Below are 17,875 nucleotides of genomic sequence, written 5' to 3'. Positions count from 1 at the left end.
AAAGACTGAAAGTGTAGGAATCCCTCAGGTTGAGTGCAGTGTAGAGAGTAACACGACCCTTCTCCTCCTGTTGGTGTGAGCGAGCGGTCAGTCACGTGTGTGTATGACTGCCGAACTTAAGGAGCTGCCCCTGGAATTTACGCGATCTTGGGGGTTTATATGAATGTGTTTCTGAGGGGAATTGACTGTCTTCAGAAAAGTTTACGTGGTATGTTCTTTTCATCTTGTCTCTGTATAGTTCATATTAAAGCAGTGGCCATTTCTCAATACCAAGTACGCAAAGTTCGGACTTGCATCCTGGGTAGTTCGAACTTCGCAATTCTGCAAATGGAACAGCAGCGTACTTGATAACGTCAGTCAGCTCGCCTTGACTACTCCAGTTATCCTCACTGTATGTATACAATACGACAAAATATGATATCAAACACCACTTCCTCTTTTTGTTTTCTTTTAAACATATTAATAGCCACAAAAATGTAGTTCGGGGAACGTACATACATTACAGTGAAACGAAATCTATCAAACAGCATTGCCTCTTTTCTGTTTCATTTAAAATATGAATGTATAATAAAAAGAAATATGACAAGCACAACTTGCAAAGCAAAGCCTTTTTTGTTAAATGTCAGTTTTAATGAACAATAATAGCCATTATAAAAGTATAACTATAAAGTATAAGAGACGTATGTAATAGGAAATAAGACCAAAGCAAACAATTCAGTCAAATGTATGCAACAAAGTCAGCGCTGTATTACGATTAATAAAAATAATTAATTTATGAAACATAACTTTGTGCTCAGCCAAAACGATATGACCTGGAAGAAATAATAGATTCATGAGATCAAAGATTGCCTGTTAGATTTACCCAAAATGAATTATATCTCATGTTTAACCACTACATCAGAGCCAGCGGCAAATGTCAGAAGGACTAGCCGAGGTGAGATTGCTCTCGGTGGATACATGAGCACTGAGCGCCCGCTGATCCAGTAGCCCCTCACTGCAGAACAAAGATCCAGGGGGCGGGGTTGGATCTACATCTAGGGAGTGGAGATGGTGGGTTGAGATGGGTGGGTTTAGGGATCAGGGGGTGGAGATGGTTAGGATTAGGTATATGTAAGGTGGGAGGAGTTGGATCTGGATCTTGTGTTCTGCAGTGAGGACCATCTCCGCGGCGGAGCAAGAACACATCCGGGGATTTGAACTGTACTTGGCTAGATGTGAACTTTGAATTGGAACAGTACTTGGGCGACAACTGATGACGTTTCACAAGAACACAAGTACAGACAAGAACACAGCGCTGCTTTGGTTACAGCGGTAACCAAGGAAACGATGTATCTGGTGTTCCAGAAGCGCCTCCTGCTGTCAAAGAGTGAATCTGCGTCTCATTCAGAGCTTCTTCTGTTTGTTTCGTTCAGGCATGTAGTATAATTTCACAAAGCTAGTCAGAACATTCTGTTTTTGCTTCAAATTGGGTTATTATTAAATCAAATTATGTATATGAAATTATATAACTAAATGATATGAAATGATATAAATGATATGTATATGAATTATATAACTAAAATTAAATAACTGTAATTACAGATTTAGGTTAAATGAAGATGTCAATCTTCATTTTTCTTTATGTTGCTCAAAAACAAAATATATTGTGGTCAGCAGAAAATGTTTTTATTTTTTTATTATTTACCCAGTCATTTAAAAATCATTGACACTCCTAATTGAGATTGTAGATAGTGTCAATGGTCCATTTGAGAGATTTTGGCTATATCACATTTTAGATAGGATGTCAACAACCGCTTAAAAATAACTGCATTTACTATGTACAGATAAGTGCAACGGTAATATGTATTATGTTTATTGTTCTTTAATTCTAACATTATAACATGAATTGCAGTGAAACTGTTATACAGTTGAATATATTTATACCATAGGTCTCATAATTGAAGTGTAAATTCTGCAGATTACATCATTGTCCAGTATTGTACTGTTAGCAATTTATAAAAACATTTTCATAATTATTCATATTCATTCACACTTCATGTATAATTATATACATATTCAGGTGCATGTGTAATAACTTGCGAAAACTTGAGGCTACAGCAGCACTTCTTCGTCGTTGTCGTCTTGTCTGATGCACTCAATCAAGCGTTCACCCCCCAACCATTCGAATTTCTGTAGGTTGGAATTATTTTAATGATGTTCTAATGGGCCACTCTGTGACATCACAAAACCCGGAAAACAACGCTGTAGTCCAAACGAGCCGTTCGTTGTAGTTCTTGAAAAGGGATTAAAAAAAAAAAAGAAATATCTCCCTTTGGGGTGGACTTTGAGATTTGTAACTTTGTAGATCTTTTTTATGCCCAAACATACACACTACACTCTGACTAAAATTCAAAAAGTGAAATAGCATAATAGGACCCTAAAGCTTTAAATTTTGTCAACTGACATTTTGTAATAATTGACACTTTGTCAATCTTGACTTTATCTCACAATTTGGACTGTCATAATTAGGATTTATGAGATGCTAAACCATAATTATGAAATAAAAAGCAGAATTTGACATTAAGTCATTAGAAATTTGAGATTTTGTCATAATTATGACTAGATATAATTAACTTTATTTCATCATTATGACTTTGAGTGTCATAATAGTTTCACATTTTCGTGTCATAATTATGATTTACCAAAGCATTTTTAAGTGCCAGAAATTGGCTTCTATGTTTTTGTTTTTTTTTGTGGTGTTTTTTTTTTGTTTGTTTTTTTTATACCGTTTATCTATTTTAATTTTACTTTTTTTATTATTATTATTAGCTTTTATCAACCCTGTTTGGTACATCCTAATTTATAACAGGTTTAAAGTGAGAATATGTCCAAAAAGGGGAGAGAAATTATTCTAAATAAACTCTTCAGTAATGAATCTGAGTATTGCTGAAAAATGTTTAATCTAAATAAAATACATCTAATATTTGTGTTCTGTATGTTTATATACTTGTTGTACGGTTACAACATATGTCTTACAATACTAATAACAATGAGTGCTGTTCATGTGAACTTCTGCCTATGTAGAAAGTCCACATCAGCCACTTATATGAGGTTCTGTAACTGTTGGGATGCTGACTTAGAAGGCAGCTGCTTATGCAGGCGAGACTGCTCACTAGGTTTCAGAACGGAGCTTTTGACTTATTTTGATTTGAATTTGTTCTATCTAGGATGGTATTCCAGAGACCAAGAAGGAACCCGAGAGGCTTGAGAAGAACAGCAAACGGCGTCTAGAGAAAGAGAACACGGAAGGGCAGCACCGAGACAAGATAAAGAAGCCCAAGAAAAAGAAGCCTAAATTGAACAAAGAAAGGAGAAGAGAGGAGAAACGAACCACCTCCCCCTCCAACTCCCTTTCTGACCTATCGTATTCAGATGACTCGGAGGAGGATTGGTCTGTGTGTTCGGCAAAGCAATGTCAACAGCCAGAAGGAAACGAGGTTAGTTTTAGCATAATTGAAATGCTTGAGGTTTTGTTTTCTAATCTACTGCATCGTTCTTGCTTATATAATTGGGTTATTGTGTGTCTCTTTGCCTGCATGAATAATTAATGGTCTTTCTCGTCCTCACAGGTAAACTGGGTTCAGTGCGACGGCAGCTGTAACCAGTGGTTCCACCAGATTTGTGTGGGAGTGTCTGCTGAGCAGGCTGAGAATGAGGACTACATCTGCGTCAGCTGCGCAATAAACGATTTGACCGAATGAGGACCAAAATCATGTTTTTCGAAGGATAGTCAAAAGGCTCCCCGTTTTGCACACAAGTTAAAGCACCAAGAATGCACCAGATATCATCCCCTTACTGAATCCTGCCCCCTCTGTTCCCTTGGTGCTACTGCCTTGATAGGACTGTTAACAAAAATCTGTATGATTCTTCTGCTTTTTGTTTTGTATTTTTGGAGATTTCCTTCTATAACATTTGATTTCTTCTCTAGGAACGTGATGCATAGATGTACCTCAGGGGTTTCCATCCCATGAATGCAAAACAATGGGGAACTTCAGCTTCCCTAAATGTATTTTTGTTCATATTTATTGTTTTTGTTTTTTTTTTCTTTCCCCAGTCACCTTTAGAATTTCTAACATGAAGTTATCAATCTGGGCTATTTACACCAAATAATATTAATTGGACTAAACAAAATGGTCTAAAATTATTTTTGGAGCCCGCTGTTTTGGTACACGTGTCTAATAATATAAAATATTATTTATTTATCCCAGCAATAACTGCTGGTTACCCTGATTTTTCAGTAGCTTGAGATCTGCTCTGATCTGTTGCTTGATGCATTAGAAGTGTTTGTACAGAATCCTAATGTAGGAGGTCAGGCAAATGAGGTGTAGCAGGCAGAAGAAAAAGCTGTGTCTAATATACTTTGTGATGTATACTGTGGCTTTCTTTAAAATTCAAAACAGATCTTTCCGATGTTAATTCAATTGTGGAATAAAATGGTTTGTTCTCACCTATAAATACTGATCTACTTCTGTTATCATGAGTCTTTCTGGTCTTTATTTGTGGGCAACTCAATATGTGTTTATTATTTACATAAAGCAAACGAATATGTCTGAGCATCAGGTGGCGACAAAGTAAAAAAGGCAGTTCAGTGTGTAGCTGTTCAACCTCCATTCCTGTGGATGGAGCCATTATGGTCAAGAAAGCGCCAATGGCAACATTTCATCGTTTCATAGTCCCTCCCTAAACGTGCATTGGTGCGCTGTGCATCCTTCCGTCGGGTCCCCCAGTCATTTCTCCGTTAGCCTCAGCAAGACTGGCGAAAATATGGCGGGTATGAACGCGTCGGGTCCCGGCCCGGTTTCGACTCTCGACCAGGTGGATAAAGGACTGAAGGAGACGCTTATAGACGCGCTGAACGCCATTCTGTCGCCGGTACAAGAAGTGCGTGCCGCAGCGGAGGAGCGCATTAAAGTATTGGAAGTGACTGAGGGTAAGAACTGACGCGAGATGCTGCCACAACATGCATGACACCATGTGAAGTGCAGATTTTATTTCCTGGACAAACAGGAGGGGGGCAAAGCATATGCAGCCGAATCCAACATATTCCCGCATTTTCATTTGATGGATGTGAAGTCATGTGAAAAGATTCTATGTGAGAAGTTCGGATCTGTATTCAGTTTCACTTTTAAGTTCACTAACATGATGGCAATTTAGTGTTGATAAATACGCGTCATCTTTGTGAGAATATATAAGTTTTCAGCGATAGTTTCAAGGATAGTTCACCCCCCAAGAAATTAAACGTTCTGTCATTTACTCACGCTCATGTGGTTCCAAATCTTACTAACTTTCATTGCATTCTTTTTCAATTAAAGTGAATGGTTATTCAGAACAGTATGAGGGTGAGTAAATGATGACACTTTTTGGGTGAGCTACCCCTTTATGAGACTGTTTCCAAAAGTTCCGTTTTTTACATAATTCTTTTTTGTTTGTTTGTTTCTCAGTCTTCTTTATGTCCTGTGAATGAAATAACACCACAACTCATCCTATTTTGCCTTCAAACTACAATGCCAAAGCAGAGATTGTGACTTGGGGTTTGGTTTCTTGGAGTGTCCATAATACTAAGTCTGAGTACCCACTATCATCAAGGTTACATCACCCAGTATTTTTGAAAGTTAAGATATTGCTTAGAGTTTTGTGGCTGTTTAGTCGTCTTTTGGGAGGAAAAAGAGCAGAATCTTGTTTATGTGGCTAGATGTGAGTCAGTAGCTTTGGCCAAAGATAAAGTGTGTAAGTTTAAGAATCAGTCATTACAAAAGCCATATGATTTAACTACAAAAATGAAAGCCTATGATATATAATATTTTATTATATTCTCTTCATATTGAACTATGTTCTTTATTCATTTTCTGAGACTGAATGCTGCATTATTGTAGCAGAGCTATTGTTGTATAGTTCCTTGATGATGTTATTGTGTTATTACAATTTAAAATAACTGTTTTCTATTTTCATATATTTTAAAATACAATTCCTGTGATGGCAAAGCTTATCAATGGCTTTGATCCTTCAGAAGTCATTCTAACATGCTGATTTGGTGCTCAAGTTGCATTTCTTATTATTGTCAACGTTGAAAACAGTTTTGCTGCTTAATGTTTGTGGAAACCAGGATCCTTTTTTTTTTTTTTTCAAGAGTCTTTGATGAATAGAAAGTTCAAAAGAACAGCATTTACTTGGAATAGAAATCTTTTGTAACATAAATGTCTTTACTGTCACTTTTGATCAATTGAATGCATCCTTGCTGAATAAAAGTATTAATTTTTTTTTTTTTTTAGATGACCACAAATTTTTGAACCAGTTGTGTATTTGTGGACCGACTGTACACTATATGTTTTTATGTTTAGAAAGAAAACATGCCCACTTAAAGGTAGAAATGTCCTTGAAAATCAGTTGGTCAGTGTAACCCAGTGGGTCGCTGGCTGTGGCCTCTCTTTCAGGGTATCAGGGTGTTGGGTGTCAGCAGTAACATTGTCTTTTGGCCACCAGCTTCTCATTGAGCTAAATCCATGGATGATGAAAGATATGTCAATGCTGTGTTGCTGTGAATCAAGCATACATTAGAAATTATTTTTTTTAATGTACTCATCAGACTTGGCTTCTAATGCATTTGTGGTATCAGCTTGTTAACTTATTGTTAGTCAAACTGATTGTTGGTTGTGCTTCTAAACTAAACTAAACCTAATATATAAACAGTTTTGATTTGCAAGTGGTTGTTTGACTATGTAATATTATTTCACCTGTTTTGTAGAGTTTGGAGTTCACCTCGCAGAGCTCACTGTCGACCCACACGAAGCACTTGCTATACGCCAAGTAAGACTTGATATCAAAGCATAAATTAGCAGAAAAACAAGTTTTTGGTTCTTACGGTAATATTTAATTCATTTGTTTGCTATATGTCTCTTGTAGTTGGCCTCTGTCATTCTGAAGCAGTATGTTGAGACACACTGGTGCGCCCAGTCAGAGAAATACAGGCCCCCAGAGACGACTGAATGGGTAAGAACTGCATATTTATGTCTGGATGTGACATTATCCGAGATGTGACGTTTAATGAGTAATTGGTTACCCATATCCCTTTCTGTTCAGGCCAAAGCTGCGATCCGTGAGCTCCTGCCAAGTGGCTTGCGGGAGGCCATCAGTAAGGTGCGCTCCAGCGTGGCCTACGCCCTGTCGGCTATTGCACACTGGGACTGGCCTGAAGCTTGGCCTGGGCTCTTCAAGCTGCTCATGGACATGCTGGCCAGTGGGGATGTTAACGCTGTACACGGCGCCATGAGGGTCCTCACAGGTAATCACTCAGTCAGAACATCTAGACCTCTCTTCCTCACAGTTGCAACAAGTGACAGTGTTTTTCACCATTACTAAGCAACATGTTATTATGTGTTTCATAGAATTTACCCGAGAGGTGACGGATATACAGATGCCGGATGTTGCACCTGTCATTTTGCCTCAAATGTACAAGATTTTTACAATGGCAGAGGTATTATACTCAGCTTAATAAAAACACAGTACAGTCCTTGCTTTTGAGACAATCATGTGTAATGTATATTATTGACAAAAACACCGTTGTGTTGTTACCGTTGCAGGTTTACAGTATTCGCACTCGATCCAGAGCAGTTGAGATCTTTACCACGTGTGCCAATCTCATCTGTGCAATTGATGAAGTAGCAAAGGTAAAGTTTCAGTAAAATACTTTTGTTTATAGGTAAACAGGTAACACTTTGGACAGTACACACATTTAAAATGTTACTTATTTATTAAATGTATCAGGGTTTGCACAAAAATATTAAGCTGCACAACTGTTTTCAGCATTAATAATAAGTCATGTTTCCTGAGCACCAAATCAGCGTATTGGAATGATTTCTGAAGGATCATGTGACACTGACGCCTGGAGTAATAATTGCTGAAAAATCAGCTTTTCCATCACATAAATATTTTTTTGTTATTTTATTATATAACAGTTATTTTAAACTGCATTAATATTTCTCAGTATTACTGTATTTTATCATCAAATAAATGCAGCATTGGTTAGTAAAGAGACTTGTTTTAAAAACATGAGAGAGAAAAATTATCAACCCAAAGGTTTTGAACTGTATTTGTATACATTTTTAATTCCACATTGTATAAATTAACCTAAATGAATAAATGTGGTGGAAATTGTGACTTCATAATACCCAATGCTTTACAATAAATATTAAATGGGCTACTGACATTTTAAAACAATTATGTTTGATTTTAGGGTGCTGCCAACACTCTGATCTTCCCGGTGGTGCAGCAGTTCACTGAGGCCTTCATACAGGCGCTGCAGATTCCAGATGGACCCACTTCAGATAGTGGCCTGAAGATGGAAGTACTAAAGGTGACTAGCTGTTGTATTGTGCAGAAAAATACTTTTTCCCCTAGTGATGTGAATGTAATTATCAATTGTTTTCCCTTCATAGGCAGTGACAGCTCTTGTGAAGAACTTCCCCAAACCCATGGTGTCGTCCATGCAACAGATTCTTCCTATTGTATGGAACACCTTGACAGAAAGCGCCTCTTTATATCCATTCATTCATTGACAGCTTTTACCACTTGTTTAAACTATCGCCATTAACGGAAAAGTTCACCCAAAGATGAAAATTGATTTATGCTCAAGCCATCGAAAGATGTAGATGAGTTTGTGTATTTATCATAACAGATTTTGAGCATTACATCACTTGCACACCAATGAATCCACTCCAGTGAATGGGTGCTGTCAGAATGAGAGTCCAAACAGCTGAGAAAAACATCCACTCGACTAACAGTCCATTAATTAACGTCTTATAAAGTTAAAAGCTGTGTGTTTATAATAAACATCCATCAAGACATTTTTAACTTATAACTGTTCAGTTATAATATGAGTCCATAATATTGCGTTCTCCATCTTAGAAGGTCTGAGGGCGAAAAACTTTCCATTTTTGGGTAAACCATTCCATTAATATCTCAGACCTATTTGTTGTTTTTGTCTGTGTCCGTAATTTCAGTAAAACATTAAAGTATTTTTTTTTAACCAAGCATGTACTTATGTAAGAACTGAGGTCAACTACACAGAAGAAGTAGATGATCCTGTTGACTCTGATGGTATGTGGCACTAGATTTTTGCAAGAATTGATCAAAGTTATTCAGATTGGTTTAGTAAGCATTGAGCTTTGTTAATTTATTGTCATTGTCGCAGGTGAGGTCCTTGGCTTTGAGAACCTCGTCTTCAGCATCTTCGAGTTCGTCCACACACTGCTGGAGAACAAGAAGTTCAAGAGCACAGTGAAGAAAGCTCTACCAGAGCTCATATATTACATCATCCTCTACATGCAGATCACGGAGGATCAGGTTTGTGGGCAGGGTGAGTGTGTGTCATGTGTCTTTTTTTTATAAAGCTTTTATCATAACATTCTCATCCATCTCACAGATCAAGGTATGGACAGCCAATCCGCAGCAGTTTGTTGAGGATGAGGATGATGATACATTCTCTTATTCGGTCCGGATATCGGCACAGGATCTGTTGCTGGTGAGAGCACAGAGAGTTTGTAGATGTTGAAATATTTTCCCTCTCTTATGTTTAATGCATCCTTTTGTCCATCAGGCTGTTGCTGCCGAGTTTCAGAACGAGAGCGCTGCTGCTTTAGCGGCGGCAGCAACACGGCACCTTCAAGAGGCAGAGCAAGCCAAGAACACAGGCAGTGAACACTGGTAAAGAGAGAAGACATCCTTTCTCTCAATTAAACTTTCTTTTTCAGTGTGTCGCTTTACACCAGGGTTTTCCAAATGGGGATTGGTGAGGGAACTGCAGAGGCTTTGTGAATTGATGAAAAGCTAATAATTGAAATAAACATGTGGTTGTGCAATTAATTGAAATAAAACTCAAACCGACGTATAGGTTTTTTTTACACATTTGCACAATTTCCAACATTTATGTGGATAGAAGTTTACAGCATTTCACCAGAATTGCAGCTTGATGGTTTGAATTTTTGAAAGTAAAGAAATTAATACTTAAATATTAGTAGCGTATCTTGCAGTCTACAATAATTATTAGGACTATAATCATCAACAACAATTTTACAACAGTAATATATTTATATCTTCATTTTTATAGTCAGTTAAAACATTATAATAATAAGCCCCATATATGTGCAGTCCTATGTATAAATAAGTTTATATAATAAGTATACATTTTGTCCAATTGCATGTCGCGTGACCATTAGCCAATATCAGAGAACTATAAACATGCAAATGTGTTGTTAAATTGTTTAAGTATTAACTTTATCTCTGGTGGTACTTCAAGTAAATGTTATGTCTAAGGGGTTCGGCTGACAAAAAAGTTTGGTAACCCCTGCCTTACATTAGTATCTCTCTATGGATATGCAGGTGGAAGGTGCATGAGGCTTGCATGCTGTCCCTGGGCTCAGTCAAGATCATCATCACTGAGAATTTAAAGAACGGTCGTGTGCAGTTCGATATGCATGGATTCCTTGCCAATGTCATCCTTGCAGACCTCAATTTACCAGGTAACCTTATTCTGGGTTTTCATTTTGATCCTACATCTGTATTTGGCCTGAGTGTAGATCTGAGGATCTGATCCCCATGTTATTCGATTCCCAGCAGCCTCTCCATTCCTCTTGGGTCGAGCCTTATGGGCAGCCAGTCGCTTTACTGCAGCGATGTCCCCAGAACTCATACAGCAGTTCCTTCAGGCCACTGTGAGTGGTCTGCATGAGAGCCAGCCACCCTCGGTCCGCATCTCTGCTGTGAGAGCCATCTGGAGGTAGGACTTTTATTTCCAGGTTCTAATGTGCAGGGTCTAATAATTTGCACAAAACTGTATGATTTTTATTTGCATTTTATTATTATTATTATTATTTTATTTTTTATTTTTTCAAATTTAAGGTGGAAATTAATTTAATTTTTGTTGTTGTTGTTGGGCAGGCTTAATGGGGCAGATCTCCAGCTAAATAATGGGTAACACTTTATTTTAAGGTGTCCTTGTTACACATGTTACATATACTTACTATTGTAATAACAATAAATTATGCATAATTACATGTAAATAACCCTAAGCCTAACCCTAACTATATAGTAAGTACATGTAGTTAATTAATATTACTCGGTACTTAAATGTATAATTACACTGTAACAAGGACACCTTGAAATAAAGTGTAACCAAATAATGTAATATACTATTTTTAAAAAATGTATTTGCCATGATTATACACTTTCAAATGTTATACAGCGGCTTGGGCTACTTCTAAGCAGGAATCTTATTTGGTTCTACACCTTTTAGGGATGAAAACCTGAAAAAATGTCTTGAGAAATAAATACATATGTGGTTTAAACTGAATAATGCTGCTATTTTGAACTCTTTGGTTATCAAAGAATCCTGAGAAAAATAACATGATTTCCACAAAAATAGTGATCTCTCTTTATATCTGTTTCACAGGTACTGTGATCAACTCAAGCTGTCGGAGAGCACTCACGTCCTGCAGCCCTTCCTGCCCAGTGTCTTGGAAGGGCTGGTGCAGCTCGCAGCTCAGTTCAGCTCTGAAGTTCTTACTTTAGTCATGGAGACCCTTTGTATTGTTTGCACCGTGGATCCGGCTTTCACCACGAGTGCTGAGAACAAGATCTGCCCACTCACTATTGCCATCTTCCTTAAGTATAGTAATGGTAAAATCATTTTAAAGACAACAGGTAGTATTTTCTGTAATTTAGAAGATTACCCGTGACTTATCATGTTCTCTTTTCTATTTTTGTTAGATCCTGTTGTAGCGTCTTTAGCGCAGGACATCTTCAAGGAGCTTGCCCAGATTGAAGCCTGCCAAGGACCCATGCAAATGCGCCTCATTCCTACTCTTGTTAGCATTATGCAGGCACCGCCTGATAAAATCCCATCTGGCCTTTGTGCAGTAAGTTACACTTCTCAATTTGTTCTACTTCTTACTGTATTCTGTAAGTAATACGTATTTTTTGTTCTTACAGACATCCATAGATATCCTAACTACGGTTGTTCGTAACACTAAATCCCCGTTGTCTGACATGCTTGTGTGCCAAGCTTTTCCTGCGGTGGCCCAATGCACCCTCCGCACAGATGACAACACCACAATGCAGGTGACATTCTCCCAGAAATAAATGCAATATGTCTTTTCAGAGTCCTCATGTCAGTTGATATTTAACTCTCATCATCACTGATTTTTTTTTTTTAGAATGGTGGCGAATGCTTGAGGGCCTATGTGTCTGTGGCGCTGGAGCAGATTGGCCAGTGGCAAGATGAGCAAGGCCACAGTGGCCTGTGGTATGTCATGCAGGTTGTCAGTCAGCTCCTGGACCCCCGCACGTCTGAGTTCACCGCTGCTTTTGTAGGTCGCCTGGTGTCCACTCTCATTGCCCAGGCTGGCACTCAGTTGGCTGACCAGCTGGACCAAATACTGCGTGCTATTCTCAGCAAGATGCAGCAGGCCGAGACCCTCAGTGTGATGCAGGTAGAGTAGAATTAATAACAGAATTTTGACCTACAGGGGCGATACTAAACTGAAACCTTGGGGTTTTCAAACTAAGGACTGGGGGCCACAAGGGGGTGCTGGGTGTCTGTGGAAAATTTGAGAAAACCAAAAGATTTGAACAAAATGCATTTTTAGGGCTATCACTGTTAATGTTAACTTTAAATGTCAATTAAATGTTTAACGCAGTCATTTTAACACTTACTGTTTTTGGCATTATTACGGTTTCACATTTTTTATTTATTTTTTCAGTTTTCATTTATTTAATTTTTTCATCAAAACTAAATAACTTTTTAGTTATTTTTCTTTCTTTTTTGTGTTTTGTTGCATTTTATTTCATATGTGAAAAAGGTCCTCTGTCATATTTGGGAGTCATTGTTATCAAGTTTGAAAACCTCTGCATTTGTCATAAAGTAAAAAGGGTTTCCATGGTCATGGAAAATCTGGAAATATCAGGGAATTTAAAAATGATGTTTTCCAGGATCGGAAACATCACGGAAATTAAAAAAATCATGGCAAAGACTATTTTTATTTGTTAGAAATATTTTATCAGCTATTCATTAAGCCTTACTTGTTTAATTTAGTGAACTGATTTTGAGTCATTTCTTTTCAGTAAATCATTCAAAGCAGTTCACAAAATGGTCTGAATGATTCATAAACAAATCAGCGTGAATAAGTTTAAACAAATTCCCATAACCTCCAGTCTTCAAAAAAGTGTGAACTAAATAAACACCTTGGGCAAATTATTAAATGAAACTAGGACTATAAGTAGATAATAACAATAATTATTATCAATAATTAGTGATTGATTTGTAGTTAACATGTTAGAACATTCAGTTTCATGTAAGCTATGAAAACAAAATGTGGGAAATGTTAGGTACCACAGTGCTGAGATATTACTGCAGATGCGTGATGTAGCACAGGTAAAGAAATGGCACATAATAAGCTAATAATAATAACAACAACTTAAACAAATTATTTGCTTTTTTTTTTTGCATGTTGAACATTAATTTTCTTGTACGACAGATAAGTCTGAATTGTGCTGTAGCTGCTGGCTCAAATGAGGTATGAAATACATTCTCGCTCTTCATTTTACAGTCCCTGATCATGGTTTTCGCCCACCTGGTCCATTCCCAGTTGGAGCCTCTGCTGGAATTCCTATGCAGTCTTCCAGGTCCCACAGGGAAACCTGCCCTAGAGTTTGTCATGGCTGAGTGGATGAGTCGCCAACATCTGTTTTACGGCCAGTATGAAGGCAAAGTCAGGTGAGGGTTTCCAATCTCGTCTGCATTGTGTTTGAAGAAATTGCACAGCTTCCATTTGAAATAACACTGTAATGGCTCTTGTCCACAGTGCTGTTGCCTTGTGTAAACTTCTCCAGCATGGTCTGAATACAAATGACAAACGCCTCCAAGATATAGTCGTCAAAGGAGATGACATTTTTAATCCGGACGAGGGAATCTGTACACGTTCCAAATCAGCCAAGAGTAAGTTAATAATCTCTAAACTGCCAAATAAATGATTAATAATTGTTATTGTCGCCGATATCTGACTGAACTGTTTATATCAGACCCACAGCGGTGGACCAATATTCCTTTGCTGGTAAAGATCTTTAAACTCATCGTCAATGAACTGTCTTCTGTGGTGGAGGCTAATGCAAATAGAGCAAATCCTGCAGATTGGAGCCAAGGTACTTGTGTGGTTTAACTGTTTACCACTAGTATTAGTATTGATTGATGACATTGAAGTGTGGAGCATTCTTAAGTTCTGAACGTTTGTTTTGCAGACTCTGGTGGAATGTGGGATGATCTGGCGGATGAAGAGGATGATGATGAGGAAGATGAAGGATTAGCAGGACAGCTACTGTCTGATCTCATTGCCTCCAACAGATATGGTGAAGACCCATAATACTAAAACAGGGTTAAATTTGCATTTGTCCGTTCTAATATTACATATGCATTTGGCATCCAGAGTGAATTGAATTGCATTTAAAGTACACATTTTATTAGTTCACACATTCCCAGGGAATCAAACCTTTATTCTAAGCGTTGTTAAAAATGGTCCTTGTACTTTTGCATCCATTCATTTTTCGTTTTTTAACCCAGAAATTAAATACAGAAAATGTGGTTTCTTGTTTTGTGGTTCAAACACTGATAAATAGAATAAGCAGACACAAACTAATTTTCATTATTCAAAAGTTGTTTAATGTATATAAATGCTAAATTTAATTTCTAGCTTTTTTCGCGTCTCTGTAAAGTACACTATAAGTGCCCTCTCGCGCTGCTGTCGTGGCTACCGATACCCTTATGAAAACCTTTGGCTTCATTATTTTTATGATCTTGATCATTTTTTTACACCTAAAAACATGTATGAAATACTCATTACATATTTCTTTACAATTAACTGTATCCAGGGCCGGTTCTGTGGGACTGCTAGAGGGAACGAAATGAAAGCAACTGGCGAAACATATTTTCCAAACGCACCAGTGTGTATTTGTGTTTGAACTCAAGTTTTTAATTTTCAACGTGTTTTTGTAGCACTGATCAATGCAGCCAATCACTGACATTTTCTATTGATTTCTTGAATGCTATGGATAAGTGTTTTAAGTTAGAATCCACTCCACACCAGTTTTGTTCAGTGCTGCACGCTTGGGAGTGTCTCATTATAATTATACATTATACATCTCAATTATTCTAAGGGGAGTGCTCTTTGCTGTTTTTCTTTGCTATAGGCTAATCCATTCAGAATCTGAATAAGTTTTGTTTTTCATGATGCTAAGAGGACGTGACCGCTTACATGCTGCTAAGGGTTTTCGGGAGTGATATCTGGATATAAATACGGCATTTAAAGCGGATGTCACTCAACAGGGCAAAATAGATGTACATTAAGGCTAGAGCACTCTCAGTGATTTGATTCTGGCCTATCTGTATCTGGAGAAGTAGGAGAAATTATTTTATATATTTCTATATTATATTTCTATATTTACCCCATAATATTAAAGCCTCGTGTGTAACACTAACACAATGTACTGTACTTTATGCGACCATGCATGGTGCGGGAGAAGCATTACTTCTGATTTGTCCAAAGACAGCTTGTAAATTCTGCATTTTTCTATATTAATTTGTGAATTTTTTCAAATGTTTTATTAAAGGTGCAAAAAGTAATGAACAAAAATCTGAAAAAGAAGTCAATATTTTACTTGTTCAGACAGCATTTTGTGTACGGTTCTAATTTCAATTTTGGTTTTCTGCATAGCATTTAAAAAACAACTGTTCTTTTTTCATTTTTTTTTTCCGTCAGGGTAAAAAAGGACAAATTAATGGACGCAAAAGTATAGGGACCAAAAAGTTTGTCAACAGTGTTATTTTTGTATTATTTATTTGCTATTTTAGTTTTTATTCATATTTAGAATTATTTTTTTTTTTATATTTTCAGTTTTCTTTTTAATGTACTTTAAATGTTAGTTCTTCAGCTTTATTTTAATTAACAAAAATGTTTTAATAGTTTAATGTTTTTGTGGTGGGCAGACGTGCCGTTCCTTAAATGTTAGGATTTATTAGTAAAGCAAAATGACTAAAAACATGAATAAAACAGTGAAGTGCACAATGCTTTCCATATTCACCACCTTGTCTTTACTACAAATAATCTATAACAATTATTGTAATTTCCCCGTAGACGATGATTATTATGAGGATGATGATGAGGAGGATTCAGACGCTCTGAAGGACCCCATTTATCAAATTGACCTTCAGGTAAGTTATTTGGCATTGTCTCTGAAGTATTACTGTAACCATACTTCATATCACTGCTCCTGTCTCCATGTTTTTTTCCATAGGCGTACCTGACAGATTTCCTTACCCAGTTTGCTCAGCAGCCTTGCTATAGCATGTTTTCAAGCCACATGAATGAAGTAGAGAGAAGAGTCTTGCAGTCCATCGGTATATGACCTGTATCCCCCACCCAACATTGGCTCCTTGTCCTTTGTTTCCGTCTTTACCACTCAGTCATCTTTTCTTCAAACTTAAACATTCGAGTGGACTCGTAATGCCTTTCAGACAACGCTCTTGATCCACAACCCAAAAGAGGACTTAAAGGTTTACGTGCCTCTCCCTGTGCTTTATTAAGGGAAGGAATGTTTCCGTTTGTACCTTCTCACTTTACTAAATCACGATGGTTACAAAATCTATCTGTGGAGGAAGGAAAAAGACTTCTGACAGATGATGAATCTACACTTTGAAAAGAAGTTGGAACTGTTGGCGGCCTTATTAAAGTTATCCATGTTGTTTGTCATTACGTGGTCTCATGGGCATGATCTTTATGGCTACACTGTTGGGTGAGCATGAAGAATAATATAGTGTTACCATAGTGATCCTACAATCTTGTTAGCAGCATTGTCTCCATTGAGGTATGAGAAGAATTTCATAATAAAAGGCCTGTAAAAGGTCTGAATTTTAAGTGTCTATATTCAAAATTAAGTTTTTGCAGATTTAGACATCTGTTTGAAAGTTTGTTTGTGTTTTGCAAAAAATGTTAGTGACTACATTGCCATTGACATTTAACTGATTTGATTATGCACGTGCAAATAGCTATTTTAATTTTATATATTACATATAGGATATATATATTATGCTACTACGCATTGTTTTGCTAACAAATGTGGCCTCAGTTTTGTTTAAAAAATACATTTAATAACTAAATTAAGATTTAGTAAAATATGGACTTCATTATTTTAAAATAAATATGTAAATAATTGAATAGTTTAAATGATAAAGTTTACTCATTTAAGTTGTATATTTTAAAACTACTTTGTATTAAACGAATATGGGAATATTTTATCAAAGTTTCAGTTAGAGGTGATGAAACAAAATATACTACAATATAGTGCTGGGCGGTTTAGCGGTTCATACCGAATACCGGTGTTTATTTTTGTTATATGAATTTTTAAAATACCGCAATACCGGTGTATGTCACTTAAACAAGGTTCGGAACGCGACACTGTTTGGAAGGGGTCCCTTATCACTGTTGCACTGTGGTGAGGGAACAGCTGTATGTGTTACTAAGCGTGAGAGTTCCGAAACTGAAGCTGTAGAACTAATGGAACGTGATGACACAGAAGAACTCATCCACAATATCCACCGCCCCCTGCCATCAGCTCCCGCGTCTCACATACACACAAGCCCGACTTTAGCACTAGATTTAGCAACTTTCAGACCCTTTTAGCGGCTTTTTTCCCATAGAATATTCATACTGACAAACCTAGCGACTTTTTTGGATAAACCTTAGCTATGGTTCAGTTGGAAGATTTCGCCAGTGCTGTCCCGCGAACGCGAGGTCTG

General features: G+C 37.2%; 2 protein-coding genes across 6 annotated transcripts in view; both read left to right on the top strand.

The window, feature by feature from the left end:
- Window positions 1-4,494, top strand: part of LOC107655070 (lysine-specific demethylase 5B-like) — a 36,741-nt gene extending 32,247 nt beyond the window's left edge. For all 4 annotated transcript variants that reach the window (XM_016442470.1, XM_016442471.1, XM_016442472.1 and 1 more), the window contains 2 exons: window positions 3,207-3,476; window positions 3,609-4,494. In XM_016442470.1, coding sequence (XP_016297956.1) covers window positions 3,207-3,476; window positions 3,609-3,740 — 402 coding nt within the window. In that variant the 3' untranslated portion in view covers window positions 3,741-4,494. The remainder of the gene's footprint in view (window positions 1-3,206; window positions 3,477-3,608) is intronic.
- Window positions 4,495-4,714: 220 nt separating this feature from the next.
- On the top strand, window positions 4,715-16,966 carry LOC107655069 (importin-9-like). Of its 2 annotated transcripts, none has more exons than XM_016442469.1 (24): window positions 4,715-4,969; window positions 6,782-6,843; window positions 6,940-7,026; window positions 7,117-7,318; window positions 7,422-7,510; window positions 7,617-7,703; window positions 8,270-8,389; window positions 8,472-8,572; window positions 9,074-9,132; window positions 9,227-9,378; window positions 9,458-9,556; window positions 9,632-9,738; window positions 10,414-10,553; window positions 10,651-10,810; window positions 11,483-11,709; window positions 11,800-11,948; window positions 12,022-12,150; window positions 12,246-12,521; window positions 13,638-13,804; window positions 13,893-14,026; window positions 14,110-14,229; window positions 14,326-14,433; window positions 16,215-16,291; window positions 16,375-16,966. In XM_016442469.1, exons 1-24 carry the CDS (start codon window positions 4,804-4,806, stop codon window positions 16,483-16,485), a joined length of 3,129 nt encoding a protein of 1,042 aa, XP_016297955.1. In that variant the 5' UTR covers window positions 4,715-4,803; the 3' UTR covers window positions 16,486-16,966. The 2 variants fall into 2 exon arrangements, with proteins under 2 accessions (XP_016297955.1, XP_016297954.1); XM_016442468.1 differs by having other exon boundaries at window positions 10,648-10,810.
- Window positions 16,967-17,875: the final 909 nt, after the last annotated feature.

The sequence above is a fragment of the Sinocyclocheilus anshuiensis genome, unplaced genomic scaffold (genome assembly GCF_001515605.1).
Source record: "Sinocyclocheilus anshuiensis isolate Anshui unplaced genomic scaffold, SAMN03320099.WGS_v1.1 scaffold1072, whole genome shotgun sequence".
In the NCBI taxonomy this organism is placed as follows: domain Eukaryota; kingdom Metazoa; phylum Chordata; class Actinopteri; order Cypriniformes; family Cyprinidae; genus Sinocyclocheilus; species Sinocyclocheilus anshuiensis.
This window is presented reverse-complemented; position numbering and strand designations above follow the sequence as displayed.

What these genes read in the sequence shown, in the direction of transcription:
- LOC107655069 (XM_016442468.1), top strand. Translation starts at nt 4,804, where the DNA reads ATGGCGGGTATGAACGCGTCGGGTCCCGGCCCGGTTTCGACTCTCGAC. An exon ending in GCTGTGAGAGCCATCTGGAG is followed by an intron (nt 10,811 to 11,482) that starts GTAGGACTTTTA and finishes TCTGTTTCACAG; the next exon opens with GTACTGTGATCAACTCAAGC. An exon ending in ACGTTCCAAATCAGCCAAGA is followed by an intron (nt 14,027 to 14,109) that starts GTAAGTTAATAA and finishes TGTTTATATCAG; the next exon opens with ACCCACAGCGGTGGACCAAT.